The 23,188-nt window shown below is 42.3% G+C and overlaps 1 protein-coding gene across 1 annotated transcript in view; it reads left to right on the top strand.

The window, feature by feature from the left end:
* Nucleotides 1-14,041, top strand: part of LOC120039803 (sodium-dependent noradrenaline transporter-like) — a 69,089-nt gene extending 55,048 nt beyond the window's left edge. The window contains exons 8-14 of the mRNA XM_038985178.1: nt 1,294-1,406; nt 3,388-3,516; nt 3,831-3,930; nt 5,331-5,431; nt 9,204-9,371; nt 13,491-13,565; nt 13,992-14,041. Of these exons, the coding sequence (XP_038841106.1) occupies nt 1,294-1,406; nt 3,388-3,516; nt 3,831-3,930; nt 5,331-5,431; nt 9,204-9,371; nt 13,491-13,565; nt 13,992-14,015 (710 nt within the window). The 3' untranslated portion in view covers nt 14,016-14,041. The remainder of the gene's footprint in view (nt 1-1,293; nt 1,407-3,387; nt 3,517-3,830; nt 3,931-5,330; nt 5,432-9,203; nt 9,372-13,490; nt 13,566-13,991) is intronic.
* Nucleotides 14,042-23,188: the final 9,147 nt, after the last annotated feature.

Raw genomic sequence — 23,188 nt, 5'->3', positions numbered from 1 at the left:
ACACACCCAGACCACACACACTCCAACAACACACCCAACTTCATTTAGAACCAGATTTATGACCAAACTGTCCACAGCATAGATACCTCATAAAACACAAAGAAAAAGATAGGAAGATAGACATGCCTTATTAGGAAACATACAGTATAAGGCTATATCGCAGGCTACCCACAGTATTCTCTTTTCCCTGGCCAGCCCCCAGAGTGCTGTGTTTGTATGGTGGATCCACCCAGGCTATGACTCAGCTAGGACAGACTCAACACATGAACAGTCCCTGTCTGACCCTGAGAAGAGCGAGGGGAGTCACCTGCTCTAAGGGAGGACAGGATTCTGACAACACCCAACAGTCAGTCATCTACACACCATTTAGAGAGTTTCAAACCCAGTCAAAACATATCAATTCATCATGGAACTAAACATTCCTCAAGCTTACTGTTACTGCTCACTAAATCAAACAACTTAAAGAAAAAATTCACCCATTTTGAATGTTATATCTTTTTTGTGCATCTGTAAGCGATTTCATGTTTTCATGTATATCTGAGCTACTGCCATTCAAGCAGGCAGAAATACAGCTGGTATGACAAGTGATGCAAAAGTCATCATACCGGCTGTATTTCTGCCTGCTTGTACGGCAATAGCTCAGATACACATGAAAACATGAAATGATCCCGGGAATCGATCAAACATCGCTCAGTGATGCACAAAAATGATGTAACATTCAAAATGGGTGAATCATCCCTTTAAGAATGAGCAGCAACGTGCAATGCTTTTAATATAATTGATTGCAACAGTAGCTGAGAGGCTCTGGGGTTCAGATGGAATTGAAATACCAGAGAACATTTCAAACAGTTTTTTTTAAGGGAAACAGTTTCCAAGAAGTCACATAAATACTGGCCTGCTGTGGAGAGGGGTTGGCAGACATACAAAAAGAATGGGATCTGTTAAAAATCTGCTTTGCTTTCTAGTTCTTCTGTCTTCTACTTTCCACTGTCTCTAGCTGTCTGTCATTTCTTTGTCATCTTGTGTCCTCACTTCTGTCTTTCTCCATCCGCTCCTCCTTCTTTCACTTTCCTTTCCATTGTTAAATCATCTCTTATTTCCTCTAAAACGACCTTGTGGACAGGGTCAAGCTCAGGACAAGGAAGTTATACATCAACATCCCACCCAACAATTTACTGTTTTATTTCATCATCCCACCAAACAAGGCACCGTTTTATAGACTGATGGTAATCAGTTGGCTCTGGTATGTCCTATCACAAGTGTCTCTATCTGTGTATCTTTGTGTGAGTGCAGGTGCAGGACTGGTGTTCATCATCTATCCTGAGGCCATCTCCACCCTGCCTGGATCTACCTTCTGGGCCATAGTATTCTTCATCATGCTGCTGACTCTGGGCATCGACAGCTCTGTGAGTTACTGGCCCTCCTCAGGGTTGAATGACTGCATGCTATGTCCCACCACAGGGCACTGACCTTTTGTTTCTATCTTATGATGGGTTTATCTGATCTATCTAGTGGATTTATAGTATGTGAAGATTAGAATACTATGTAATCTCCTCCAGTCTATCTATCTATATCTGTCTCGCTGTCTCTGTCTCTCTGTTTCTCTCTCTCTCTCTCTCTCTTCTCTCTCCCTCTTCTTTCTCTCTCTGTCTCTCTCTCCCTGTCTTGCTCTCTCTGTCTCTCTCTCTTTCTGTCTCTCCCTGTCTCGCTCTCTATCTGTCTCTCTCTCTCTCTGTCTCTCCCTGTCTCTCTCTCTCTCTCCCTGTCTCTCTCTCTCTGTCTCTCTAACTTTCTGTCTCTCCCTGTCTCTCTCTCTCTCTGTCTCTCCCTGTCTCTCTCTCTCTCTCTCTCCCTCTTTCTCTCTCCCTGTCTCTCTCTCTCCCTCTCCCTCTCTCTCTCTCTCCCTGTCTCTCTCTCTCTGTCTCTCTCTCTTTCTGTCTCTCCCTGTCTCGCTCTCTCTCTGTCTCTCTCTCTCTCTGTCTCTCCCTCTCTCTCTCTCTCTATCTGTCCCTCTCTCTGTCTCTCTCTTTCTCTGTCTCTCTCTTTCTCCCTCTGTCCCTCTCTCTGTCTTTCTCTTTCTCTGTCTCTCTCTGTCCCTCTCGCTGTCCCTCGCTCTGTCTCTCTCGCTCTGTCTCTTGAATGACTGCATGCTATGTCCCACCACAGGGCACTGACCTTTTGTTTCTATCTTATGGTGGGTTTATCTGATCTATCTAGTGGATTTATAGTATGTGAAGATTAGAATACTATGTAATCTCCTCCAGTCTATCTATCTATATCTGTCTCGCTGTCTCTGTCTCTCTGTTTCTCTCTCTCTCTCTTCTCTCTCCCTCTTCTGTCTCTCTCTGTCTCTCTCTCTTTCTGTCTCTCCCTGTCTCGCTCTCTCTCTGTCTCTCTCTCTCTCCCTGTCTCTCTCTCTCTCTCCCTGTCTCTCTCTCTCTGTCTCTCTCTCTTTCTGTCTCTCCCTGTCTCGCTCTCTCTCTGTCTCTCTCTCTCTCTGTTTCTCCCTGTCTCTCTCTCTCTCTCTCTCCCTCTTTCTCTCTCCCTGTCTCTCTCTCTCTCTCTCCCTCTCTCTCTCTCTCTCTCTCCCTGTCTCTCTCTCTCTGTCTCTCTCTCTCTCTGTCTCTCCCTCTCTCTCTCTCTCTCTCTCTCTCTCTCTCTCTCTCTCTCTCTCTATCTGTCCCTCTCTCTGTCTCTCTATTTCTCTGTCTCTCTCTTTCTCTCGCTGTCCCTCTCTCTGTCTTTCTCTTTCTCTGTCTCTCTCTGTCCCTCTCGCTGTCCCTCGCTCTGTCTCTCTCTGCATTATTCTACTTTCCCATGGTTGCAGTGAGTGCTCTAGGTATTGTCTAGACTAGAGGCAGTGTGGGAAGGCAGTTGTTTTGACTGTTACCCAATAACCATGAAGCATGAGGTGGAAAATCACATGCACCGCAACCTGAAACACAGGAAAACTTTGTTCACAGAGATTTACATTTTTCCTCATTCAATTTCTCAGTTACACAAGGTGATCGTTTACTGTAAATGAAGAGAGAAAGGAAATTCCACAGTAGGGGAACATTTTATTTTACAGTAGTAGTCATGCCCAATGTAGCACTGCACTAAGAAAGCTAGGTCTGATCATTTATATTCTAGGCCAAAGGTATTCTGTTTGGGTGCGAAGACTTTGTGTGATTCTGTTACATTGCTGCTGTAGGCACTACGGTTAATGTGTTTGTGCCACTGAATCATCCTAATGTCTGTCTGTCTGTCTGTCTGTCTGTCTGTCTGTCTGTCTGTCTGTCTGTCTGTCTGTCTGTCTGTCTGTCTGTCTGTCTGTCTGTCTGTCTGTCTGTCTGTCTGTCTGTCTGTCTGTCTGTCTGTCTGTCTGTCTGTCTGTCTGTCTTCTAGATGGGCGGTATGGAGGCAGTCATCACAGGACTGTCGGACGACTTCAAGATCCTGAAGAGGAACAGGAAGCTGTTCACCTTCGCCACGGCATTCGGAACCTTCCTTGTCGCGCTCTTCTGCGTCACTAATGTGAGGTCACTTCCTGTTCCTCTGAGTCACATATGATTTCCATAGTTGTCATATGATTGCATAAATCAAACCAAAGAGACACAAGATAGAGTGTGCCTCTGTGATTTAGGTGGATCAGTCACAGCAAAGACAGAAAAGGGAAAGCCCTGTCCAACCATGTGAAGTATTGTTATTGACTGACTGGATAAGCTTTGTTTCATGCTTATCCTTGTCAGCTCACAGTAGTTAACTGCAGCCAGGTTGCCCTCAGTAACATCTGCAACAACCTTTTGTCATTGTGTCTCTGTATCTGTCTCTCTCTCTCTGTCTGTCAGGGAGGTATATATGTGCTGACTTTGTTGGATAACTACGCGGCGGGGACCTCCATCTTGTTTGGGGTGCTGATTGAGGCCATTGGGGTGTCCTGGTTCTACGGTATGTATAATCGGTCCCCCTTAGCCTAGTACAGAGGCACATACTAATGCTGACTTCTTACTGTGGTGAACCTGCTTATCTACTGTACCTTTCCTCATCCTCTTCTGTTGTTCATTAGAGCCCAGCCCTTTGTTCTGTCCATCCCTCCATCACCCCACCCTCCATCACCCCCTGCCCACAGTTGCCCTCTCCTGGCCTGCCCTCTCCTCCGCTGGGCTCTCTCAACCTCCCTAACTCCATGGCATCTTCACTACCCAGGCCCTGCAGCTACACCTGACCTTTACTGGCAGTGTAGAGACACCGTGCTTCCCTTCCTTAGACCTCCACTGTTAACCCCCTTTCTCCATCTCTCCCAATACTCCTCTTTCCATTTCTCCATACACTCCCTCCCTCCTCTTATCTTCTAGACTGCCTCTCTTCACTAATAGATCTCCATCTCTCCCAATACTCCTCTCCTCTGCGTGAGGGAGAGTAGTGAATGATTATATGGTGTGTGAACAGTTGTATGCATTCTGTTTAGTGTTTTATGTATTGCACAGAGATAATACTGTACGTCGACAAGATGAATTGTGCTTTATCTTTAAACTACAGCCCATGAATGTACACCATGATTTATAATCAGCATTAACTGTTGAAACTGAACCTCATGAGGAGGTGAGACAGACAGAGCACCTCAGATGCTGAGCTGTTGTAGGGAGGAGATAAACGGAGAGGGTCTTCTTGTAGATGTTAACAGGCCTGGGCTGCCCTGATAAAGAAACAGTATGCCCAAGCTATAGAAACATCATGGTTGTGTACCGAATGGCACCATATTCCCTATATAGTGTACTACTTTTAGTCAAAAGTAGTGCACTATATAGTGCCGTTTGGGACACAGTCCATCTCCTTATAGGCAGACTTAACCCTGTGTGAAATTATAATATAACATAATTGGAAGGCTCAGAGACTTTTATGAAACAGATATCATTGAGTTGCATTTTTACTGCTGTGTGAACTCATAATTATACAAGAAATTGAAGTTGTGTGCCATGAAGCTCTTTCTCAGCCAATGCTCCACCTGTTATGTATGGAAATTGATGAGAGGAGCGTTAGTTCTCCTGTGAACTTGAGACATCAGAAGCAAAGCGGAGTGTGGGTCTGACCTGGGTGCAAATAGTACTTGTTTTCTTTCAAGTACGTTGAGTGTTTGAATCAACCTTCCCGTAGTGCCAGATGGGCAGGGTTTCTACTTTCGGGACTATTGGTTGTATTGCACCGGGCAAGCTCAATCAATCAAGCTCAGCTTCAGTGTTTGTAAGGAAACAAGTACTATTTGAACCCAGGTCTGCAGTGGGTTTATGGGTCTGGTTCTGTGTGCGTGAGTTCATGCCCTGGTCTTCTGCCCTGTGTTTCCTCTCCAGGCGTGGACCGCTTCAGTGAGGATATCGAGCGCATGATGGGCTTCAAGCCAGGTCTCTACTGGAGGCTGTGCTGGAAGTTTGTCAGCCCCACCTTCCTACTGGTAAGACCCCCGGGGGGCAAGAAAGGGCTGGTTGGGGGACAGGGGTGGGGTGGAAGCCTTTGGCATGGTGCTGGGGTTGGGGATGGGAGGGCAAAGTACCTGACACAAGCCTAAGGTATTAAACATACTGTAGGAATCATGATCTATGTCATTGTGCTTAAATTAGGAAATTCACAACATTAGGAAATTCACAACTTAATTGTTACTGGCTGCCATATACTGTACTATAGTCTTTTTAAACTCCTATTATGTGCCAGCAATTTGTAATATAAGTAATATTTGCCACAGGAAATATGTTTTCCTGTTATATTTTTTTAAAGGTTGTTCGCCTCCATGTTAGAAGTACTGTATCTCCAGGAATAGATTAGCATCACATGAACTCACCATGAAAACTGATTCAACTACAATATAACTATGTTTGAACATCTTGGCCATACTGTTATAATCTCAACCCAGCACAGCCAGAAGAGGACTGGGCCCCCTTGAGAGCCTGGTTCCTCTCTAGGTTTCTTCCTAGGTTCCTGCCTTTCTAGGGAGTTTTTCCTAGCCACCGTGCTTCTACATCTGCTTTGCTTGCTGTTTGGGGTTTTAGGCTGGGTTTCTGTATAGCACTTTGAGATATCGGATGATGTAAAAAGGGCTTTATAAATACATTTGATTGATTGAACTACAACTTATTGATTTACAGAATGTTCAGTGCACTGGTAATTAGTTAAGGATGTGTAGGTCTCTATATTTTATAATATTAGAAATATGCTATGTCAATGAAGCACAGATACTGTATGGGTTTGTATAGATAAGGATTACCAAAAGCAAATTATTTGTCTTGGTGGGAAATTATGTTATTCCCTTAATGCTTTTACATTGATTATAATCAGTCATAAGTCAATAGTCTTCCTTCCATATGGGAAGTTTATATGTTTTATATGGCAAACAGGAAATAAAAAGAGCAGAGGAAGGTTGAAAGCCAGGAAAAGAGGTAGATTAGATTGTAAGCCAATATATCACCATGATCTTTAAACCTTATGTCTGAGGAGAGCTATCAGTGTTTAGTTTTAATGTGTAGTGTATGCTACCATAGTTCTGCTAGCCTTACCTCCAGAAGCAAGGCAGAAACAGCTAATATCAGGAAGATAGCATGCAACTTTGGCTGTTGCGTAGATGGCATTTGTAGAAGAAGGACATAGAAGAATGTTGTTGGCCTTTGATATTCAGTTGGAGATGAGGAAGAGACACTTCCCTGACCTTCCAGTGTTGTATTATAACTACTAGTGATGTTTGCTGCTCTCTGGGGCAACAGTTACAAAGCTACAGAGCTACAGTTCAGTGGTGATGGGCCTCCAGTCTCTAGTCTACAGCAGCCTGGTGAACCAGAGTACTTACAGTGAAAGTCTACTACAGTATGTTCAAACCCCAGAGGGAGCGACCATGCCCTAGTCTGTTCTATTCAACTCAATTTCATCTCTGCAATGCTTACATTATTTTGTCAAAATGAACAGTGGCGGAGTGGAGGAGGAGTATTCGTTATTTCTACAGAAGCTCTGTATGATGTCTCGTTGGGAATATTATAACCACTCTGTTGTTTTTTCTCCTTTCCTTACTTTGTGGTGATAGCCAGCATCAAGACCTAGCAGATCTGTTGTTTCTCCTGTCCTCTGTTTATATGGTGACCTAGCTAGCCGTTCTGTTGTTTCTCCTGTCCTCTGTTTATATGGTGACCTAGCGAACTGTTCTGTTGTTTCTCCTGTCCTCAGTTTATATGGTGACCTAGCTAGCCGTTCTGTTGTTTCTCCTGTCCTCTGTTTATATGGTGACCTAGCGAACTGTTCTGTTGTTTCTCCTGTCCTCAGTTTATATGGTGACCTAGCTAGCCGTTCTGTTGTTTATCCTGTCCTCAGTTTATATGGTGACCTAGCTATCTGTTCTGTTGTTTCTCCTGTCCTCAGTTTATATGGTGACCTAGCTAGCCGTTCTGTTGTTTCTCCTGTCCTCTGTTTATATGGTGACCTAGCGAACTGTTCTGTTGTTTCTCCTGTCCTCAGTTTATATGGTGACCTAGCTAACCGTTCTGTTGTTTATCCTGTCCTCAGTTTATATGGTGACCTAGCTATCTGTTCTGTTGTTTCTCCTGTCCTCAGTTTATATGGTGACCTAGCTAACCGTTCTGTTGTTTCTCCTGTCCTCAGTTTATATGGTGACCTAGCTAACCATTCTGTTGTTTCTCCTGTCCTCAGTTTATATGGTGACCTAGCTAACCATTCTGTTGTTTCTCCTGTCCTCAGTTTATATGGTGACCTAGCTAACCATTCTGTTGTTTCTCCTGTCCCCAGTTTATATGGTGACCTAGCTAACCATTCTGTTGTTTCTCCTGTCCTCAGTTTATATGATGACCTAGCTAACCATTCTGTTGTTTCTCCTGTCCTCAGTTTATATGATGACCTAGCTAACCATTCTGTTGTTTCTCCTGTCCTCAGTTTGTATGATGACCTAGCTATCTGTTCTGTTGTTTCTCCTGTCCTCAGTTTGTATGATGACCTAGCTAACCATTCTGTTGTTTCTCCTGTCCTCAGTTTATATGATGACCTAGCTAACCATTCTGTTGTTTCTCCTGTCCTCAGTTTGTATGATGACCTAGCTATCTGTTCTGTTGTTTCTCCTGTCCTCAGTTTATATGATGACCTAGCTAACCATTCTGTTGTTTCTCCTGTCCTCAGTTTGTATGATGACCTAGCTAACCATTCTGTTGTTTCTCCTGTCCTCAGTTTATATGATGACCTAGCTAACCATTCTGTTGTTTCTCCTGTCCTCAGTTTATATGATGACCTAGCTAACCATTCTGTTGTTTCTCCTGTCCTCAGTTTGTATGATGACCTAGCGATCTGTTCTGTTGTTTCTCCTGTCCTCAGTTTATATGATGACCTAGCTAACCATTCTGTTGTTTCTCCTGTCCTCAGTTTGTATGATGACCTAGCGATCTGTTCTGTTGTTTCTCCTGTCCTCAGTTTATATGATGACCTAGCTAACCATTCTGTTGTTTCTCCTGTCCTCTGTGTGTATGGTGACCTAGCGATCTGTTCTGTTGTTTCTCCTGTCCTCAGTTTGTATGGTGACCTAGCGATCTGTTCTGTTGTTTCTCCTGTCCTCTGTGTGTATGGTGACCTAGCGATCTGTTCTGTTGTTTCTCCTGTCCTCAGTTTGTATGATGACCTAGCGATCTGTTCTGTTGTTTCTCCTGTCCTCTGTGTGTATGGTGACCTAGCGATCTGTTCTGTTGTTTCTCCTGTCCCCAGTTTGTATGATGACCTAGCGATCTGTTCTGTTGTTTCTCCTGTCCTCTGTGTGTATGATGACCTAGCGATCTGTTCTGTTGTTTCTCCTGTCCTCAGTTTGTATGATGACCTAGCGATCTGTTCTGTTGTTTCTCCTGTCCTCTGTGTGTATGGTGACCTAGCGATCTGTTCTGTTGTTTCTCCTGTCCCCAGTTTATATGGTGACCTAGCTAACCATTCTGTTGTTTCTCCTGTCCTCAGTTTATATGGTGACCTAGCGATCTGTTCTGTTGTTTCTCCTGTCCTCAGTTTATATGGTGACCTAGCTAGCCGTTCTGTTGTTTCTCCTGTCCTCAGTTTATATGGTGACCTAGCTAACCATTCTGTTGTTTCTCCTGTCCTCAGTTTATATGGTGACCTAGCGATCTGTTCTGTTGTTTCTCCTGTCCTCAGTTTGTATGATGACCTAGCTATCTGTTCTGTTGTTTCTCTCCTCTCCCCAGGTCGTGGTGATAGCCAGCATCGTGACGTCCACGGGCCTGAGTTATGATGACTATGTCTTTCCTTCATGGTCCAATGTGATTGGCTGGGGCGTAGCTCTGTCCTCCATGATGTTTGTGCCCATCTACGCCATCTACAAGTTCCTCAGTATGCCAGGGACATTCAAACAGGTCTGTGGAAAAACAAATCCCTCTCATCTGCATAGCTGTTGTTTATATAATGTAAAGATAACCTTAGATCGATTTGATTTGATTTATTAGGATGCCCATTAGCCAACGCCAATGGCGACAGCTAGTCTTACTGGGGTCCGACATATAACATAAAAGACATTACAGACAAAAGACTTTACAATTTACATACATGAAAAAACATTAAAACTTCTACGGGATCGGTGTCCCTATACCGGGAAGGTTGTTGGTCATATGCGATAATGTGACTAGAAAACGTATACAACAGCCAACTTTCCGGGACATAGACATATCTTATATGGGCAGAAAGCTTAAATTCTTGTTAATCTAACTGCAGTGTCCAATTTACAGTAGCTGTTATAGAAATAAAATACCATTCTATTGTTTGAGGATAATGCACAACAACAAAACACTGGTTTGAGACAGTCACCTCTGAAGGTAAATAATGTACTTACATTCAGTAATCTTGCTCTGATTTGTCATCCTGAGGGTCCCAGAGATAAAATGTGACTCACCACCTGGATTCGGTCTTATGTAGCAACATTTGAATTTCTTTTTTTTACATTGGATAAAAGTAGAGATTTAGAGCTACAAAATGTTATATCATACACTGCATTTGAGGAAACAATGGGAAAGTAAATTTGCTTTGAAAGTTGTTCAACTTGTAAACTCACTTTTGAGAAAACCGTCTTTCAATGTTTTGGTGCTACTATTGGAGAGCCCTTCTTTGTCTACACCCATTCAACATTGTTCACACCCTCTTAAGCCTAAGCCCCACCAATATCTTTAAGGGTTGATCCGTGCGTTCTGTACTAACTTGCCAACTACTTCCAGACATCTGAGAGAGAGAACAGCTCATTGAACATTACTCGCCCTATTGCTCTATCTGTGGTTTTGCGTTCAGAGTGCACACTGGACGCTCTGGCCAATAAGTAGGATTGTTACGAAAGCTCTGCCCTCACAACTACAGTCAAGCACCCAAGCTAACTGGCTAACATTGGCTAGCTACTTCCAGACACATAATGCGAGAACACCCCACACTGACCATTTTACTCCCCCATAGCAGAGCTGGTTAGGTTTTTTTCATGTTATCCAGAGCGTTGATGACTGTAACTGTGCTGCTGGCAACAATTGAAATACGCTTTGTTGCCGATGTTTGCTGACACCGGACATATTCAACAGGTGTGAAGCGTTCAAAAATGCATCAACTATTCTGCGCTCTGGCACACTAAGATGAGAGTCTTTTGTTAAGAAATGTAGCTAGATAGCTAGCTAGGTATACAATGAATCCCAACGCATGATGTAACGTTAGTTAGCAAGCCAGCCAGCGAACGTTAGCTAGCTAGCTAACAGTACACTTTAACTTGAAATGAAAATACTTTGTCAAAATTAGAGTGGGGTCTTTTGTTAAGATATGTAGCTAGCTAGCTAGCAAGCTAAACAATGGACCATAATCACAACTCATGACGTTACTACCCTGCATGAATCTGCAGGTAGCTAACCAACCAGGTTCTATGGCTATAACTAGTCAAGCAAATGTGTCTGAGATACGAAGAATAAGCTCATACACTTAACGTTAGCTAGCGACCCAGCCAGCTAACGTTAGCTAGCTAACAGCTCACTTTCTATCAAAATTAGAAACGTGTAATATCTGAAAATCTTACCAGTATACATCATGGTTGGACGTGTCTCCTGTCTGATGCCATGAATGGTTGCCTTAGTTTGACAGTGTAATCCAGACTGGTGTTTTCTCTATCTCCTTAGCTATCATGCTCGAATTCCACTGATTTCAAAACTCGGTCTTCCAGAAAGTGGAGAGCGTACACATATCGTTATCTAGCGAGCCAGCCAGCTAATGTTAGCTAGCTAACAGTACACTTTAACTTGACATTAGGTTTATTCAGTTTTACATTTACATTTACATTTAAGTCATTTAGCAGACGCTCTTATCCAGAGCGACTTACAAATATACAACACGATACATTTTTAAAAAAAAGCAGCGATCGACACGATTACCTAAACATACTGACCAGCTCCAATAGACAGACGTGGGCTATATGGTAGACCAATCCAAATCCAACTCTCGGCATGTCCAGCCCACTCATTATCTCAAGTAAATCATGACTAATGGGAAGGTTGCTCACTTTTTCTGTGGCTAAACCAACTAGGCTCGTAATTTAACAATTGTATTAATATTTACAGATGGCATACAAGTTTGATATTAAGGCACATGAAAGTTCACGTTTGAAAAGGCATTTCTGCCAAAAAACGCATTTTTCAAAAAAAATATTTTGGACGTTCAAACAGCTCCCCTGTGAGGTCGTGACTTGCGAAATACGCCTAGTTTCCTGAATCGGGTCACAAATGTAGTGTAGTTTTGTTTGAAAAAATCGATTTTGATATTCAAATGTAGGAACTGGGTTCTACAGTTTGACCCCACTGCTGTCTCTGGCTCCACACCCACCCTGCAGGGCCATCTAGATGTGTCTTTTCTGTAGGGGAGCTAATGATCAATTTTTTATTTCCATAGCATTTTTGTATGTTCTCTATAGTTATGTACTTGAAAATGTATAAATTGACCAATTCGGCACATTTGGGCAAACTCCTGGCAGAATTGATGCAAAATGTTGTGTAGTGAGGTAAATCTTCTCTGGATCAGTCTGAAACGTTACACACACACTGCTGCCATCTTGTGGACACAATCTAAATGACACATAGGCTACTATCTTAATGTATGGCCTTTCTCTTGCATCTCAAAGATTATGGAACCAAAAAATAAATAGAAAACGCATGTTTTTTTGTTTGTATTATCTTTTACCAGATCTAATGTGTTATATTCTCCAACATTAATTTCACATTTCCACAAACTTCAAAGTGTTTCCTTTCAAATGGCTCCCGAGTGGCGCAGCGGTCTAAAGCACTGCATCTCAGTGCTAGAGGCGTCACTACAGACCCTGGTTTGATTCCAGGCTATATCACAACCGGCCGTGATTGGGAGTCCCATAGGGCGGTGCACAATTGGCCCAGCATTGTCAGGGTTTGGCCGGGGTTGGCCGTCATTGTAAATAAGAATTTGTTAACTGACTAGCCTAGTTAAATAAAAAAAATAAAAAAAATGGTATCTAGAATATGCATATCCTTGCTTCAGGTTCTGAGCTACAGGCAGTTAGATTTGGGTATATAATTTTAGGCGAAAAAGGGTCCAATCCTTAAGAGGTTTTAACATGTAGTGTGTTAATGTTGGCAGGTACAGTATGTACTGTAGCTTGAAGTCATGTAGCTTGAAAGCTGTGGTAAATAGCAACCTCTTATCTGTATCCCAGCGGTCAAAACTGGTTTAAATGCCATCCTTATAACCAGATTATGACGTAATTTCAACCAGGGTTGCCCCCCTGGGATAGTATGTGTTTATTTTATGCAAAGATAATCTTAGATCAATGGCAGGCATTTAGCTTTTAGCCTTTTCAATGGTTGATGGTTGATGATGTCAGTACTTTTGGGACGCTGGTTAGAGATCTTGAGGGTTCAAAGCCTGAACAGTGTACAGTACAATCATAAAAACAACATTCCACAGCTTTGATTATCTTCCTGAGCAGTAAACAGTGTTACCTTGTGTTTTCCTACTCACTCCTCGTGGCATTTCCTTCTGATATCCTGGCAGTGTTTAGACTCCTTCCATGACTATCTCCCATGCTTTTCCTCCAGCTGAGATCACAGTCTATCATACTGTTATCACACCAAGTGCACTCAGTCAGATATGAGGATGGGGGCAATCTGGAAGAGACATCAGAGGTCATGCAGTACACACTACAGTACAGTGTACATCCAGTCCAGCCTGATCACATCAGAATCAGAACGCTGTTCGACATATTTCAGCTATCTCGAAGTTCCTTCTCTATAGAAGAAATGGTGGATCTTTAGAATAAACTGTGACCATACATTAAAGCGCTAGTTTATTACAAGCTTCAAGATCATATCTCTTGTGCTTGGGACAATGTGCATCTAAACTCTTTGGATTCTGTTTTATGCAGTGTAAGACTATGTGTTTATTGTAAGGTATGAGTTATGTGATATAATGTACTGTAATGGTTTATTTTTTAGAGGATAGCCTACTGCATCACACCAGAACACGAACATCATCTGGTGGCGGAGGGAGCTACCATCAGACAGTTCACGGTGAGTACAGATGTTGGATCTTAATTTGAGCCAGTGTGCTAGAGCAGGAAAATAATCCTGCAGCAACAGGACATTTGAATTATTATGTGTATTATAATGAATGGACATTTTTGTAGGGGTTGATATATTTTTCATTATGGCAAATTAAGTCTGACATTTTAAAGTGAAAATGACAAACTTTAGAAACATTTTTAAAACTCAATTTGATCACTCTTTTGTTCCTGACAATTTTCTTGCACAGCAGGAAATGCAAACTTGTAGTGTGTTTAAGGTTCTACATCTGTAAGGGCTGGAAAACAGAGAGGTATAGTGGAGGTAGACAGAGTGATGACCAGAATGGAAAACTATGAATGAATGTGACCTCTAATGATGCTCCATACTGCATTGGCAATGAGGCTTTATCAAATTCACTATTTTCTATTTCAGCTCAAGCACTGGTTGGCTATCTGACAACCTGATGTCACCCAACCTTCCCCACTACTCACAATTCTGGGGTGTTGGAGTCATTGTGTTTCGACAGCAGATGTTCCTGCTGCTGAGCCTCCTGCTACTGGAGGATGGACAGGGAAAACGCCATGCTCCTTTCTGCCTCTCTGTGTTCTGTTGGTGCTGAGCCAACCTGCGACCTGCCATCCCCTCTTTTCCACTCCGCCCCTCATCTCCCTCTCTCTCTGTCGAGTGACTACAGATTCTCTCATCAACCTCTGCCTACAGAGTCAACTCAGTATCCTCCATGTTTTTGCTTTTGAAGTATCTTTTTATTTAAAACTTTTTACCATGTGACATCATCATCATCGTCATTTTTAAAAATGTATACAACTCATGAGATGGAGACATTCCATGCAGAGCATCTACAGGTGTTTTCTTTGTTCATGGACATGTTATTGTTTTTCATATCATTTGTTTTTTTACATGTTTTTTTTTACGATGACTGTTGTTCTGTGTTCATTAGTTATACATGAGTTAGACACTTAAACCAAGTCAAAATGTACCAAATGACCAGTTCTGTCATCATGTATACTCTAGGCAGGGGGAGACAAACATGACTCACATTGCTTTTTATCTTCTTGATTCTTTTCAAAGAGGACCCTCAAGCTTTTAGGTGAACGAGAAAGGGAAGAAATCTAGTTTCATTGCCCTCTTTGTATGTCTGACTGAGTAGGTCCCCAGTCACTACTCTAGATAACAGCAGCTCAACTGTGTCAGTGCCTTATCGAGCTAGACACTTCAGAAACTGTCAATGTTTTCATTGGTCCATACAGAAAGGTAAATGCTTTCATTGGTCCATACAGAAAGGTTTTGCCCGACAACTCAGGAATCCTCCTGCAGATCAGAGCTCGTGGATGATAGATACACTTTATGGTTACCAACATACGTTATTCAGTTTGAATGACAATGTCCTTTAGATATTCATCTTACAGCAGTAGAGGTTTTTCCCAGTTGCCTTCTCCATCTTTTGAAACCTACCTGAAACAGATCTGAAGCTTTTGTCACCTGTCTTACAGAAAAGGGAACAATTTATGTTGAGATTCAGAAGTGTTTTGTCTTACAAGTGGTCGTCCTTATGCTTTACACGCGGCCTTTACACAGAGTAGAGGTCTACATTGTCCTGCTATGGTTACTAATGGTACTGTGTGTACCAACTTTAATGTGTTGCATAGTACTAACATATTTTCCTCTTCAGAGAGGCTTGTGCCCTTGATCCAATGATTTTGCCTTCACCGTGCTTGTGGATAAACAGTAGTAATTGAAGAGTGGTGAAGACACAAAGGGAGGCTTTGATTAAATGAAGTTGAATCCAGCACTTGAAAGAAGTCTTTAACAGAAATACTTGTTTCAGTTTTCTATGGATAGGTAAGCACTCTTAGTGTTTTAGGGAATGTTTTCAGGCATGCAAGAAATGCCCTGTTTTATCAAAAGCTTAACTGAATTACAGCACTAACACAGGTAGACTCAACAAAACAAGTGACGTTTCTTTACTTTTCATACAATGTTCTCTTTGTTATGTTGCATCTTTCCAATGCATTGTTTTGTGGTCCATATGGGTGAGGGAAATCAGGAGCTTCTCTTTCAAAGAGTGGTGTGTGTGTGTGTGTGTGTGTGTGTGTGTGTGTGTGTGTGTGTGTGTTTGTGTGTGTGTGTGTGTGTGTGTGTGTGGAAGGATAGCTAGTGTATTTTAAGTTTGAAATGCCTCATTCATTGGATTGTTATGTTAAATCGTTTATGGTGTCTTTATATGTTACATTGTCATCTGCTGAAGCCTATTTTTTGTCAAACTTGACTTAAAGAAAATTCACCACCAAGGAAGTGCCAAAATGTTCACCCCTTTTTTTAGAGATGTCTGCTGTTTTTGTCTTTCTTTTTTGTTTTGTTCTGTTTCTCTTTTCTGTTTCTTTATTTATTGAAATGGAGTTGAAATGTAATTTTTTATTTTTTATTGTGAAATAACATTAATGGCAGGAAGCAAGCCACACACAACAATTATATTGTATGTGGAGTATAAGATATGGAAAAATATATAAATATATTCTTTTGTTATATATCTAATCTTGTATTTATCAAATTGTTTATAAACAAAACGTGAATGTAAAGTCTTTTAAACGTAACTGTCCACTGTTACTGTTATATCATTGTGTTTGATGTAGGTCAGATGAATCTATTTACAGATGTATTCTCCAGTGTAACCGGGGTAACTTTGCAACGTGAATGTAGAGCCCTGGCATTACCTGAGCTAAGTTTACAGAACACTGTGTACAATACAAAAGTCCTGTTGAACGTGAGTGACAACTATCTATGAAGAAGTCAAAATATGCACACTATTATAATAAAGAGTTCTTCTACACACACAGATGGGGGTATAAGCATTGATTTATTGTTGGAAGAATGGGATTATAAGCTTCTGTGAATGGAATTGAATTCCCAGTCCATTGTGTTGTGTTAGAGAGGGTAGACTGTACAGTAGCCAAAGGATGAATGCATGGGGCTTAGATAATAGAGGAACCAGAAAGGGGGATGTTTGGAGTTCTCTGATGAGGGAAAGAGGATTCTTCTTCTGGAAGGGAGCATCTACATACCTTTCTCTGTCTCTCTCTGTCTTTCTCTGTCTCTCTCTCTCTCTCTCTCTCTCTCTCTCTCTCTCTCTCTCTCTCTCTCTCTCTCTCTCTCTCTCTCTCTCTCTCTCTCTGTCTCTCTGTCTCTCTGTCTCTCTCTGTCTCTCTCTGTCTCTGTCTCTGTCTCTCCCTCTGTCTCTCTCTGTCTCTCTCTGTCTCTCTCTGTCTCTCTGTCTCTGTCTCTCCCTCTGTCTCTCTGTCTGTCTCTCCACTGATTCAGCAAGTGTTGCATTATTGTACTTCAACAGAAGAAAAAAATAAACTTCCGTTTTCACTGCTGGAGGCTCCAGCTTCCTGCATCATGCGTTTATTGTCAGTTATTTTTTGAAGTAAAGCTATGTGGGAATTATATTGTTTATGTTTCATCAGGATATATATTCTGCAGCGTTGACTGACACAGATACAGCGAAGCGTCTCTGCCGGTGCAAAAACATTGCATATTCACAGGAGTAGAGAGGAATGCAGGTTCCTTAAATTATTTTTTTTATTTTTTCTCTCAGCAACAAGTGAAGGATATACAGTACAAAGAGAAGCTAATGGCACTAGCTTTATACAGAGGTGAATCATTTATAACTACAACAAAGCCTATTCATTTCTCTCACCTTACACAGACTGATGCAAATCAAATGTTATTTGTCACATGCGTCGAATATGTTGTATACCGTGAAACGCTTACCTTAACCAACAATGCCGAGTTTAAAAAAAAAAGTATGACAGCATTTGCTAAATAAACTAAAGGAAAAATAGCAATACAATAAAAATAACAATAACGAGTTAGTCAAACAAATCTCACATCTCACATCCATCAGATCTAGTATCCATGATTCAAAGGCATCAGAATCACTGTATATGATACAGAGTTTTAGCACTCTCCACATATAATATGACGTTAACAGATGCTTAGTGTGTGGTGAGCCAAATAGCAATTTAACAACACGGTTGATGCTGCTCTTTGACAGTATTTTGACAGTGTTCTCTGTTTCTGCTGAGCGAGGATTTCTCATTGCAGTACTGTAGCTAACGGTGGCGTTCTGCTGTCGTGTCTCTTTTCTCTTCATGTGCTGCTGCTCTGTGCCCATGTCATACCCCACACCACACAGGCCACCACACAATGACCAAAGCTTTGTGCCACTGTCCCTGAGCTCCGCTCTGCTGTCGGCTGAGTGGCCGGCTATGCTGCTATTGTTTTTAATCAGCAGCAGGTGTGGGATCCAGAACAGTACATAATCCCTGTCTGTTTCTCCTGAATGCCTATTGCCAAACTGCTCAATGGTATTAATGCACATATTTCTGGAGGGATCCCCAAAAGCTATCACGTGTGACTGTGCAGTGCTTTTTAAGACTCTCTCTCTCTCTCTCTCTCTCTGTCCCCCTCTCTCTTTCTCTCCCTGTTCCCTGTTCCCTGTCTCTCTCTCTTTCTGAACAGCTCACACCCACAGAGACTGACTACAGGCTTTCTGGTCTTTTTGCTGTTGCTAATTCATTGACCTAATTAGATCCTATTCAATTAACAATATCCAATGTTCTAGTTTAGCCTGAGAACAAAACTAAACAATTACTAGAAAAATGGAATACCCACATGTAGAGTTACACCCAGATATTCTACTATTGATACTGTACGACCACATCTTCCATTAAGTAAAAAGGTGTAACGCTTGTCGTGGTTGGAAGAAGAGGAGGACCAATGTGCAGCGTGGTAAGTGTCCATATTGTTTTACTGAACAAAAACAATAAACCGACAAACGAACACTCCTGTACGGTGAAACAAAACACAGAACAGAAAATAATCACCCACAAAACACAATGAAAAACAGGCTACCTAAATATGGCTCCCAATCAGAGACAACGACTGACACCTGCCTCTGATTGAGAACCATACTAGGCCCAACACATAGAAATCTACCAACAGAACAAAACATTGAAAAACAACATAGAATGCCCACCCCAACTCACGCCCTGACCAAACTAAAATAAAGACATAACAGAGGAACTAAGGTCAGAACGTGACAGTACCCCCCACCCAAAGGTGCGGACTCCGGCCGCAAAACCTGAACCTATAGGGGAGGGTCTGGGTGGGCATTTACCGCGGTGGCGGCTCTGGAGCGGGACGAGGACCCCACTCCACCATAGTCTCGGCCCACTTCTGTGACACCTTAGGAACGGCGACCCTCGTCACTGTCCCTGGATTGGAGACCCTAGTAAAGGGCACCACTGGACTGACGGGCGCCTCTGGACTGACGGGCGGCTCAGGCGGCTCCTGACTGAAGGGCGGCTCAGGCGGCTCCTGACTGAAGGGCGGCTCAGGCGGCTCCTGACTGAAGGGCGGCTCAGGCGGCTCAGGACAGACGGGCGGCTCAGGCGGCTCAGGACAGACGGGCGGCTCAGGCGGCTCAGGACAGACGGGCGGCTCAGGACAGACGGGCGGCTCAGGCGGCTCAGGACAGACGGGCGGCTCTGGCCTGGAGAGAGAACCTGGAGGGAGGAGACGGAGAGACAACCTGGTGCGTGGGGCTGCCACAGGACCCACCAGGCTGGGGAGACCTACAGGAGGCCTGGTGCTTGGAGGAGGCACCGGAAGGACCGGGCTGTGGGGGAGCACTGGAGCTTTGGTGCGCAGCCTTGGCACCACTCTCCCAGGCTGGATGACTACTCTAGCCCGGACCCTCCAGAGTGCAGGCACAGGTTGAACCGGGCTGTGGGTGAGCACTGGAGATCTAGTGCATACTACGCGCACCTCTTCCTTAGGCTCAACGCCCACATTCGCCCGGCACGAGCGGAGCGCAGGCATAGGACGCACTGCACCCTCCCAGCGCCCCGGAGACACAGCACGCACTGCACCCTCCCAGCGCCCCGGAGACACAGCACGCAGAGCTGGCGCAGGATACCCTGGACCGATACGGCGTACCGGAGACCAGACACGCTGAGCAGGCACAATACGCCCTGGCTGGATGCCCACACTCGCATGACACTTTCGGGGGGCTGTCCTATAGCGCATCGGGCTATGGACGCATACTGGCGACACCGTGTGCTTAACCGCATAACACGGTGCCTGACCAATAACGCGCTGCTTACAATAAGCACGAGGAGTGGGCTCAGGTCTCCAACCTGACTCTGCCCCACTCCCCATGTGCCCCCCCCCCCAATTTTTTTTTGGGGGGGGGCTGCCTCTCGTGCCTGTTGCTCTGCCGTGTTCTTGTCACCAACTCCATTCTCCTGTATCCCTCCTCGCACTGTTCCAGAGAATCCCAGGCAGGCTCCGGCACTCTCCCTGGATCGATCGACCACCTCTCTATTTCCTCCCAGGTTGTTACATAGTCCAGATTGCACTGCTCCAATTTACCACGCTGCTTGGTCCTTGGTTGGTGGGTGATTCTGTAACGCTTGTCGTGGTTGGAAGAAGAGGAGGACCAATGCGCAGCGTGGTAAGTGTCCATATTGTTTTAAAACAAAAAAATGAACACTGAACAAAAACAATAAACCGACAAACGAACACTCCTGTACGGTGAAACAAAAACCAGAACAGAAAATAATCACCCACAAAACACAATGAAAAACAGGCTACCTAAATATGGCTCCCAATCAGAGACAACGACTGACACCTGCCTCTGATTGAGAACCATACTAGGCCCAACACATAGAAATCTACCAACAGAACAAAACATTGAAAAACAACATAGAATGCCCACCCCAACTCACGCCCTGACCAAACTAAAATAAAGACATAACAAAGGAACTAAGGTCAGAACGTGACAAGAGGTCATTATTGGAACTGTGTTAATGTGTTTGAGAACTGTTCATAGGGAGTCATGGTATGGAGAATGTTCCATGCTGTCCATTCTGCTGTTTCTCCTCTTCCTCATACACATTTACACGCATCCTACCGAGGTAGGGAGAGTTGAAACCCTGTGATATTTAGGGGCTTGTCAATCTGTGGGCCAAGGGTCACTGGCGTTTTTTTAGCTGTGACTCTTAGGAATGAGGAAGTCAAAGAGATGGAGACGTGGTCAGTTTAGATAGATAGGGAGGTGGAGCTAGAGCAAGAGTAAGATAGAGGGGCTCAGTATATGGAGAGAGAGCAAGAGAGAGAGAGATAAAACCGATAAATAAATCAGACAGTAGTTATATCTAAGACAGTACAGTAGTTATATCTGCCACAGTACAGTAGTTATGACTGACACAGTACAGTAGTTATATCTAACACAGTACAGTAGTTATATCTAACACAGTACAGTAGTTATATCTAACACAGTACAGTAGTTATATCTAACACAGTACAGTAGTTATATCTAACACAGTACAGTAGTTATGACTGACACAGTACAGTAGTTATATCTAACACAGTACAGTAGTTATATCTAACACAGTACAGTAGTTATATCTAACACAGTACAGTAGTTATATCTAACACAGTACAGTAGTTATATCTGACACAGTACAGTAGTTATGACTGACACAGTACAGTAGTTATATCTAACACAGTACAGTAGTTATGTCTAACATAGTACAGTAGTTATATCTAACACAATACAGTAGTTATGACTACACAGTCCAGTAGTTATGTCTAACACAGTACAGTAGTTATGACTGGCACAGTACAGTAGTTATGGCTGACACAGTACAGTAGTTATATCTAACACAGTACAGTAGTTATATCTAACACAGTACAGTAGTTATGACTGACACAGTACAGTAGTTATATCTAACACAGTACAGTAGTTATGACTGACACAGTACAGTAGTTATATCTAACACAGTACAGTAGTTATATCTAACACAGTACAGTAGTTATGTCTAACACAGTACAGTAGTTATGTCCAACACAGTACAGTAGTTATATCTAACACAGTACAGTAGTTATATCTAACACAGTACAGTAGTTATGACTACACAGTACAGTAGTTATATCTAACACAGTACAGTAGTTTTTTCTACACAGTACAGTAGTTATATCTAACACAGTACAGTAGTTATATCTAACACAGTACAGTAGTTATATCTAACACAGTACAGTAGTTATATCTAACACAATACAGTAGTTATATCTAACACAGTACAGTAGTTATATCTAACACAGTACAGTAGTTATATCTAACACAATACAGTAGTTATATCTAACACAGTACAGTAGTTATATCTAACACAGTACAGTAGTTATGACTGACACAGTACAGTAGTTATGTCTAACACAGTACAGTAGTTATGACTGACACAGTACAGTAGTTATGTCTAACACAGTACAGTAGTTATATCTAACACAGTACAGTAGTTATATCTAACACAGTACAGTAGTTATGTCTAACACAGTACAGTAGTTATGTCCAACACAGTACAGTAGTTATATCTGACACAGTACAGTAGTTATGACTACACAGTACAGTAGTTATATCTAACACAGTACAGTAGTTATGACTACACAGTACAGTAGTTATATCTAACACAGTACAGTAGTTATATCTAACACAGTACAGTAGTTATGACTGACACAGTACAGTAGTTATATCTAACACAGTACAGTAGTTATATCTAACACAGTACAGTAGTTATATCTAACACAGTACAGTAGTTATGACTGACACAGTACAGTAGTTATATCTAACACAGTACAGTAGTTATATCTAACACAGTACAGTAGTTATATCTAACACAATACAGTAGTTATATCTAACACAGTACAGTAGTTATATCTAACACAGTACAGTAGTTATGACTGACACAGTACAGTAGTTATATCTAACACAGTACAGTAGTTATATCTAACACAGTGCAGTAGTTATATCTAACACAGTACAGTAGTTATATCTGACACAGTACAGTAGTTATATCTAACACAGTACAGTAGTTATATCTAACACAGTACAGTAGTTATGACTGACACAGTACAGTAGTTATATCTAACACAGTACAGTAGTTATATCTGACACAGTACAGTAGTTATATCTAACACAGTACAGTAGTTATATCTAACACAGTAGTTATATCTGACACAGTACAGTAGTTATATCTAATACAGTAGGTATGTCTGACACAGTACAGTAGTTATATCTAACACAGTACAGTAGTTATATCTAACACAGTACAGTAGTTATATCTGACACAGTACAGTAGTTATATCTAACACAGTACAGTAGTTATATCTAACACAGTACAGTAGTTATATCTAACACAGTACAGTAGTTATATCTAACACAGTACAGTAGTTATATCTGACACAGTACAGTAGTTATATCTAACACAGTACAGTAGTTATATCTAACACAGTACAGTAGTTATATCTAACACAGTACAGTAGTTATGACTGACACAGTACAGTAGTTATATCTAACACAGTACAGTAGTTATGTCTAACACAGTACAGTAGTTATATCTAACACAATACAGTAGTTATATCTAACACAGTACAGTAGTTATATCTAACACAGTACAGTAGTTATGACTGACACAGTACAGTAGTTATATCTAACACAGTACAGTAGTTATATCTAACACAGTACAGTAGTTATATCTAACACAGTA

This window comes from Salvelinus namaycush, unplaced genomic scaffold (genome assembly GCF_016432855.1).
Source record: "Salvelinus namaycush isolate Seneca unplaced genomic scaffold, SaNama_1.0 Scaffold300, whole genome shotgun sequence".
NCBI lineage: Eukaryota > Metazoa > Chordata > Actinopteri > Salmoniformes > Salmonidae > Salvelinus > Salvelinus namaycush.
The sequence above is the reverse complement of the archived record's forward strand: the minus strand, read 5'-3'. Positions and strand labels throughout refer to the sequence as shown.